Source organism: Agrilus planipennis, unplaced genomic scaffold (genome assembly GCF_000699045.2).
Source record: "Agrilus planipennis isolate EAB-ADULT unplaced genomic scaffold, Apla_2.0 scaffold185, whole genome shotgun sequence".
Lineage (NCBI taxonomy): Eukaryota > Metazoa > Arthropoda > Insecta > Coleoptera > Buprestidae > Agrilus > Agrilus planipennis.
In genome coordinates, this window is record NW_020439401.1 from 313,527 (window position 1) to 323,125 (window position 9,599).

General features: G+C 32.9%; 1 protein-coding gene across 1 annotated transcript in view; it reads right to left on the bottom strand.

The window, feature by feature from the left end:
- Positions 1-3,220: 3,220 nt before the first annotated feature.
- Positions 3,221-9,599, bottom strand: part of LOC112905807 (dopamine D2-like receptor) — a 188,316-nt gene continuing 181,937 nt past the window's right edge. The window contains exons 2-3 of the mRNA XM_025978955.1: positions 5,811-5,920; positions 3,221-3,332 (exon numbers count right to left, since the gene is read on the bottom strand). Coding sequence (XP_025834740.1) covers positions 3,221-3,332; positions 5,811-5,920 — 222 coding nt within the window. The remainder of the gene's footprint in view (positions 3,333-5,810; positions 5,921-9,599) is intronic.

Sequence of the window (9,599 nt, forward strand, 5' to 3'; positions counted from 1 at the left end):
GAAAAGCCCGATTCAAAAAAAAATTAATTTTTCATAAACTTGTCAGTCAGCATGCGCATGTACGAAAGTTTTTTCGTTGTTGAATTGGAATTTATACTTTTTTGTATATATTTGTGCAAAACGTTTAAAGGCATCGATAAAGCTCATCGTGGTACTGTTCACTTGATTGAAAGTGGAAGAATGTTTGAATGTTGACTTTGGATTGCGAAGTTTAGTGTTGTCGCTATACAAGACAAATTGTACGTCTGATCTTGTCTGGTACACTTGTGGCAGAAATGTCTTGTCATTGGTGGCTCCGTCGCGTTCTGAATAATTTCTTCGGATCATGTTTCGGAAAATCTTCACCTTCCTCTAACTGATGAAGTCTGCTAATAGGAATATCTTACATCTAAATCTTCATAGCCTGTTCATGTCTTTAGAAATTTCTGCAGCGGGGATCTTTATGGATATATATATAATTTTCCATTTTGATTTCTCTCCCTATGTAGTCATAAAAAATGTTTGCTTTTTTTAAATACGAATATAGGCAGGTATACTCTAAAACCTACTTTTCGAGCAATTCAGTACGAGTTTGCCTATTATAGTGTTACATAGTATCTTATTTAGATCACTGGTACAAACTTGGTACATTTGAATTATTTATTTTAAACTCTAAGTTAACATTTACTTACCTAGTGAGTTACTAGGTCAACTACTGATATATGAATAGCGGAATCAATAATAATCGATGAAGTAGAATCCAAGATAATGAAGAAGCAAATAATACAGGATGATGAGGCGGCTCGCAATTTTCTACGTTTCCCAATTATATAATAAGGTAGTAATAAGGTAGCCTTTTCCTATTATTATATTATTTAATTATTTATTAATTATAGTTTAACTATTGCTTGAGTATATAAATCGTTTTTATCTTTTAGCTGACATGATATTGTTAAATAATTTGATGACTAAATTATATAAATTCGCTTTTAATATTAAATTAAAGTTATTATATTTCTAGGTAAATACATAACTATTCGTTTCTATATAACAATAAAAATAAACTATGCACGACTACAAAGTATTTCAAGAAGGTGCAATCTCTTGTATTAGTTTTGTTAATGAATCGCCTTTGATAATGTTGAATGTCTCGTAAAACAGCATTCAAAAGCCAGATGAGAATTACATTGCCAATTACCTTTAATCAGTATTTCATACGTGGTTCTGATAGTAGGCAGCGAGCCACACTTGATTATGCAATGAACAATTAGGTTCATAATTAACCCCCGGTCCAGCTGTAACGAGGTTCGGTAAGCTTTATTATTTGCCTATTTGGAAAGGCGAAACTGCGCCTGACTTTACTACTGTTTGCATATGGAATTAAATCCCACAGTGCTTTAATTAATCTATAGATTTTGTTTGATATTTTTTATAGGTGGAAAGAATATTTAGAGAACTTGTATGCAGGCCCTGAGTTAGGAGATATATTAGAGAACGAAGATACTGTGGAAATAGATGAGCTTGGTTATCCCATAATGAGAGAAGACTTCGAGGTAGCATTAAAAAATTTAAAGAATAATAAGGCACCAGGTGTAGATGGGATACAAGGGGAAATTCTAAAACATGCAGGACAAGAGGTTAGAGATCGTATGTAAGCTAGTTAGTCACATTTATGAAATGGGGAAAGACCCAGACGATTATAAACGGAACGTAATAGTAACATTACCTAAGAAGAGGGGCGCGGATAGGTGCGAGACATTTCGAACAATTAGCTTAACCTCCCATGCGTCAAAAACCTTAAGTAAAATTGTAATAAGGCGCCAGGTGTAGATGGGAACGTAATAGTAACATTACCTAAGAAGAGCGGCGCGGATAGGTGCGAGACATTTCGAACAATTAGCTTAACCTCCCATGCGTCAAAAACCTTAAGTAAAATTGTACAGAGGAGGACGGAAAAATGGCGGAAGAACTATTAGGGGAAGATCAATTTGGGTTTAGAAGAAATAGAGGAACGCGGGAGGCCATTCTATAGTAGCTATACGGGTAACAATAGAGAAAACGATAGAAAAAGGAAAGACTGCGTACATAGGATTTGTAGATTTAGAGAAAGCTTTTGACAATGTCAAATGGGACAAGATGTTAAATATACTTAAAAATGTAGGGATGAGTTACAAAGATAGAAGAGTGATACTTAGTTTGTATAAAGAGCAACAGGCAGTTATAGAGCTGGGGATGCAACGTAGAGAAGTAAATATTAGGAAGGGAGTCAGGCAGGGATGCACACTGTCACCGCTACTTTTTAATCTATACATCGAAGACGCCATCAACATCATTAAAGACAGTACAACTGTAGGGATAGATGTGCAAGGGCAAAAGATTAGTATGCTTAGATTTGCAGATGATATAGCAGTATTAGCATCTAGCAAGGAGGAGTTAGAGATAGCTTTAAATAAAATGGAAGCGGTATTGACAAAACAGTATTGTATGAAAATAAATTAAAGTAAAATAGAAATACTAGTATACAAGGGAAGAAAAAATAGGGAAAGAGCGAATGTAAATATAGGAGACAAAAGATTAGGAGGAAGTGACTGATTTTAGATATCTAGGAAGTCAGATAAATCAAGACGGAAGAAGTAGTAGTCTTAATTAATTAAAAAAAGTCACTTCTATGCTCGCGAATGGTTAATTTAAAATTCGAAAAAGGTTGTTAAAGGTGTATGTTTGGAGCACGGCGCTGTACGGGTGCGAAACAGTGACAGTGGGCGCGGCGGAACAGAAAAGGTTAGAAGCGTTCGAAATGTGGTGTTACAGGCAAATGATGAGGATATTGTGGATAGAGAAGGTGAGAAATGAAGAGGTATTAGAAAGAATATGAGAACAGAGGACTCTATGGAAGTCAGAAAAAAATAGACGAGATAGGTTGGTAGGACACCTTCTCAGGCATGAAGGTCTAGTCAGAGACATATTAGAAGCAGAAACGGAAGTTAGGAGGGATAGAGGTAGACCTAGATTAAATTACTGTTCGTAAATAGTCAAGAATATAGGTTGTTATAGTTTTAGGGAAATGCGAAGATTAGCTCAGGATAGGAAAGAGTGGAGCTGCGTGTCCAGCCCTTGTAGGTAATCACAAATAAATTATGCTTTCATTAGTTACAATAGGGAGCATTCTACAAAGCTTTTTCTTTTGATTATGGTATAATATTGATTATATTATTGAAAACTACAATACTTAATAATTTCCTTAAAATAGGTCTCTAAGTTCATTGTCCAAAAACTCGTCAATGAAGCACCTTTGCGAAATTTTAATTATCGTTCTGTTTATAATGGGCCAGGCAGTGTCGTCGTTGTAGTACCTACGAAACGAAGTTAATAACGATTTAAAGTTACGCNGATGAAACTCTTATATTTGTAATATACCTACATAAAACTTATGAAATGTAGGGGAAATATTACAATAGTATCTAATATTTTTAAAGATATCATCATGTTTTTGGTTGAATGTCTTTACACATTTTCACTATATTAAATTACTAAAGCTATATATCACTGTATCGTTTTTCATGGAACAGAATTTTTGTTTTTTTACCACACATCAATTCATGTAGAACTAATGACATAGCGACTAATTGCGCGAATGAAATAACTTATCGTTCGGAAAGAAATTTGAATTGCCATTTTGAAATGTTCCGTGTCAATTTGAAATTGAGAAAATATATAAAATAAGAAATTAATGTATCGATTCAATACTCGAAATGCTACAAATATTTGCTTCTAGTGATATTATTTCTTCAGAAATAACGGGAAGTCTCGATTCCCAGGAGGACGACTTGAGTGAATTAAGTTTATAACGAAGTTGAAGGGGCAAGCTTTCAAAGGAACGAGGTAAAACTTGAGGAAACCTACACTTTCAATTTAATGGTGTTATAGGAATCAACGTTTTTCAAATTTCCTAAGTAACTACCTAGCGTTCAATCGAAAAAAGAAAATCAATCTCCACGCAAGAGATGTAAAATTATTGTATATCAGTCATAATAAACTATTTTAATGATTCTGTTAGCTTTTCATATTACGCAGATAAATTGTTATTCCAGTTATATTATATTTGCCTAGGCAGATCGTTTAGGCATATTTTTACAACTATTATTTCAAATTGTTTGCCCAGGCAAATACTATTTTACTAACCAAATGTTATTTGCCTGACAGCTAATCAAGTGGTAGAGGTAATGTACAATTACCTTGAGAAGATAGAGTATGCAAACTTAATGGCCTACGAAATAATTTTCATAATTATTGTACAGCTCTAACCATAAATACATGTATATATAGATCTTCCGGCGAGTCAAGACGAAAAGCCATAAATCATTTTTACAACGGGGTAGGTACAAAGATGGAAAAGGATGCTTTCTCGACTAATACAATATACGATTCGATTCAGATGGAATTTAACATGATATTCGCAGTGCCGTACACAAAAATTACAAAGCGTTAAGAAAAAAAAATGTTTGCTTTACTAACCTGCTGTTAATTTTTTTTGCATTACTAACAATAGTCCATTTTTGCTAGTCAACACAAAACGATACCATTAGTGTCACAATAGAAATAAAGACCTGTTTGTTGATTACCAAATGAAATGAATCTGTTTACGAGTGAAGTAAGTATTCCTAAATGCTTATTAATAAAAATCGGTGCATATTTTCAATACAATTACAGTAAAAGGTAAGTAACAGATTATATATTATATAATAATTGTCCATATTAATTTCGCTTTTAGAGTTGACGAGAATACATATCCTTAACACGAAATTTACTGTGTCACTAATACCATTTTGTGTTGACTGTTGTATAAGTTATCAGCAAAATAGAAAATTGTTAGTGATGGAAAAGAATTTAACAGCAGATCGTATTGGCCGAGAAAGAGCCCGAAAGATCTATATTTATATGTAATAAGTTCTTTCTTGACGGATAAAGACAACACTTACGAAGTATCTATTCATACCTTCACCGTCTACATGTGCTTAAGTAATACTTGAATGCTCTTTGACTATTTAGGGCAAAAGCTTGATTTACAGGTGCCAGGTAGGACCTTTAGGACTTTGACTTTTACTTGACAATAAATTGGTTAAAGTTTACAGCTTTAAGTTGGTATAGGAACAAAAATTATAATAGATAAGGGTGGGAAAAGATATAAGACTTTTAAATAGGTTGGTCGTAAATTTTTTTGAAGTCACCTGAGTCTACTGCAATATATACTAGTCTTCGACATTTCTAGGGTATTTTGGCCATCATTGTCGCTAATTTATGTACCAACTTGGTAGATACCAAACATGTGTAGTCGAACATATTACGATGTTTCCAAATGGAAACAGTTGGAATAACTATTTTTCGTTTATAAAGTCTAGTTACTGTACGTCACAGTACATACATTGCTGGGTTTTAATCTGGCAAAAGCAATTTTGGTTCTGTTACTAACTAAACTTGTAAATCAAACTCAGCGTTTAACCTTGTAAACTTTCATGAAAAGTTAGTTGCGACAGGTCGCCAGGCAAACTCCACATACAATGTATCATGGACACAAAAGTTTTAAATATTCGAATAGCCTTTTTGGAATCACAGCTTTAAACGATTTTTTATAAGCTGATTTAGAGGTAGCATAATGTGTAGCTGAAACTGAAGAATTGTCCTTTAGTTTATAAAAGGTATAGTCGCCTTTTGAGACAAAACAATACATAAGCGTAATATACGGGGGTGGATGAAAAATAATTAGGAGTGAGAAAAACAAATTATAAAAGAACTGGCGCAGGATTAAAGATGAGAAAATTGCATCAACTTACCTATCTATCGAAATGGCAACTAAATTAAATATGGAAGAAGTGGAACAGGTAACATCCATGGCGATGTAAAAATCACACACAAAACTTGGAAGGGCCCAAGCACCATTTACCTGAAAAGAAAATACATATTTGTTAATTTTATTTAAAAATGTTAAGAAATTGCAAGATCAAATTATTATTTTAACATTATTGTTTGAGCCTGTACTAATTTGGACGGTTGTCCTTTATTTATTGGAGTTTTGAAGTAAAGAACCTTCTCACTGTAACCTGATATTTAAAAGATCAATGAAATGATGCTCTGATGCTGTCCTGATTCTGGTTAAAGGCTAGCAGGAGTAGGTCCTTCCATTTCCGATGCTCAATGTGTCCACAAATAACTTTTAGACCCGCATCAGAACAGCATCAGTTCACTTACTGATCACAAAAGCCTTTACCAAACTGATGCTTCTTGAATGTATTTGCCATTAAAATTTTTTGGACTACTAAACATCAGGAGTCTTATTCGGTGATGCCGAATTCCTTTCCGCAGGTAGTTTTGGTTAAAATATAGATGTCGAATTTCCTCCCGGGTACTAGCCGAGTTCCCTCCCGTTCATATCAACTCCGACAATTAAGTTAGCGACTACTTACCGATTTTATTTATCGAAAATAAATATATATTTATAGTGCACTTCAGTACTTCAGTAAATTAAAGATAAAATAATTTCAGAAAGAAAACACATATCAGTTATGAAATGTTTATTTATTTAATTTTAAAATGGTTTCCCACTACCTTAACAAATTCAATGTTTGGAAATTCGTGTGCGTCTAGCTTTTTGATGCAATCATCCAGAAAAACTTTATTAGTTTTAGTTTGTCTTGTATTTGACCAATAGAAGGGTAGTCTGATAAAATTATTATTGTTATTGTGGTGTCTATAATATATGAATAATATTAAGATTAATATGTGATATGAGGCTGTATTATTTAAACAACTCTTTATGACTTTATCGTGGTAATTAGCACTCAAGGTCCGCCGCCGTTGGGAGGCAATTGATGTATAATTAGGAGGGAATTCGACATACCGAAAATTTAAATTTTCTAATTAAAAACAGGTATATGGGAGGGAACTAGGCATTATCCGTCTTATCTGCCTTGTGCTTTTTCGCTTAAATTTCTATACCAACGGTAATATCTAAAATAAATTCCTTTACTATTTTAAGTTTTGATTGTTTAACACAGATAAAACTGTGCATTTATCTTAAATAAAACATTGAAGACAGTTTTAAGCATTACTCAAATGAAGAAAATAACACTGGATGACATGAAATATTACGACTTCTTGGTTAAACGTTTGCGAGATTTATGGCACCAGCATTAAGAGCAATTACCACATCATCGCTCTCATATTTTCGTGAGATTTAAAAAAAGGCGACGAACAGAAAAAGCTGTGTCAGATGTATCCCCGCATGAAGAGACAACAAACTTCGCTTCTACTCGTTTATTGTTGGAAGAGTAAGTAATCTATCTAAAGGAAACCCTTAGAGAGCTTAACTTCGAGATCTTGTTAAAAGAAGATACACGATAGCAAAATAGAAAGACGATTACACCAGCAATTTATAAAATGCGCTTGGGTATCATTAGTCTTATTGCAACGTTTAAATTGTTTTCCTAAAGCTCACTTAACAAGTATATGGATGTCAGACAAAGACCCATTTTCAACATTAAGCTCGTTTGTCTCTCTCTTTCTCTCTCTCTCTCTATTGCCTCTTTTCACATCAAAACGCGAAAGGTAATACAATAAGACACTACTAAATAAGTACTTACTTTCAATGTACGGTGTAAAGAGACTCGTTGACTTTATTTATTTATTTATTTAACCATTCAAATGATTCAGTACCTATACAGCTGTATGCAAAATTGTGTTTCAGAGTTCATGGTCTTATCTTTCTCTGTCTATTTCAAATTCAGTTTAAAGCTGTTCAAAAAAAATATGTTGTAATATCAAAATGTCACTCTGCATATGTCATCTATGAGATAGACTCAAAACTCGAATCAATAATATTAAAAAGCTACTTATATGATCAACATTTTGGATTTCCTAATATAGAATCATAGTTTTGGACTTCATTGGCCATTGTTTTTTTTTTATTTGGTGACGATTGTTTTAATTTTAATCAATTTTCTCAACATATTAATTCGTTGACTGCACTCTCTCCCAATTGGAGTTAGCACAAATGATATAAAATCTGTAGAAAGAGCAGTGAGCCAAGAATAGTATCTTGAGGAACTCCAACGTTACCAGTTTTTATCATGTAGCCAATATTCGGAAATATAAAAATAGTGTTTTGTTCGTAAAGAACACCAATTCCAAATCGGTTTCTAAAATAAATTATTTGTTTCGCATCCCCCACTTTTGAGAAACTTCCTCTTCGGTTTATCCATTATATTAAAGGAAAAGGAAAAAGCTCCAGGTATATAGAGGCATGCTAAGAACTTTCCAAACCGATTATCTTAAGTGTATTTGCATACTGTTGGTAGATGAGATAAAATTTACTTCCAAAAATTTTTCTAATAATTTATTCAAAACGATTTTTTGCAGCACAGGGATACCCTCAATCAAACTTTTTTGAATGATAGGTACCTTACAAATCACGTCTGCTTATCGAAAAGCCCGATTCAAAAAAAAATTAATTTTTCATAAACTTGTCAGTCAGCATGCGCATGTACGAAAGTTTTTTCGTTGTTGAATTGGAATTTATACTTTTTTGTATATATTTGTGCAAAACGTTTAAAGGCATCGATAAAGCTCATCGTGGTACTGTTCACTTGATTGAAAGTGGAAGAATGTTTGAATGTTGACTTTGGATTGCGAAGTTTAGTGTTGTCGCTATACAAGACAAATTGTACGTCTGATCTTGTCTGGTACACTTGTGGCAGAAATGTCTTGTCATTGGTGGCTCCGTCGCGTTCTGAATAATTTCTTCGGATCATGTTTCGGAAAATCTTCACCTTCCTCTAACTGATGAAGTCTGCTAATAGGAATATCTTACATCTAAATCTTCATAGCCTGTTCATGTCTTTAGAAATTTCTGCAGCGGGGATCTTTATGGATATATATATAATTTTCCATTTTGATTTCTCTCCCTATGTAGTCATAAAAAATGTTTGCTTTTTTTAAATACGAATATAGGCAGGTATACTCTAAAACCTACTTTTCGAGCAATTCAGTACGAGTTTGCCTATTATAGTGTTACATAGTATCTTATTTAGATCACTGGTACAAACTTGGTACATTTGAATTATTTATTTTAAACTCTAAGTTAACATTTACTTACCTAGTGAGTTACTAGGTCAACTACTGATATATGAATAGCGGAATCAATAATAATCGATGAAGTAGAATCCAAGATAATGAAGAAGCAAATAATACAGGATGATGAGGCGGCTCGCAATTTTCTACGTTTCCCAATTATATAATAAGGTAGTAATAAGGTAGCCTTTTCCTATTATTATATTATTTAATTATTTATTAATTATAGTTTAACTATTGCTTGAGTATATAAATCGTTTTTATCTTTTAGCTGACATGATATTGTTAAATAATTTGATGACTAAATTATATAAATTCGCTTTTAATATTAAATTAAACTAATTATATTTCTAGGTAAATACATAACTATTCGTTTCTATATAACAATAAAAATAAACTATGCACGACTACAAAGTATTTCAAGAAGGTGCAATCTCTTGTATTAGTTTTGTTAATGAATCGCCTTTGATAATGTTGAATGTCTCGTAAAACAATTT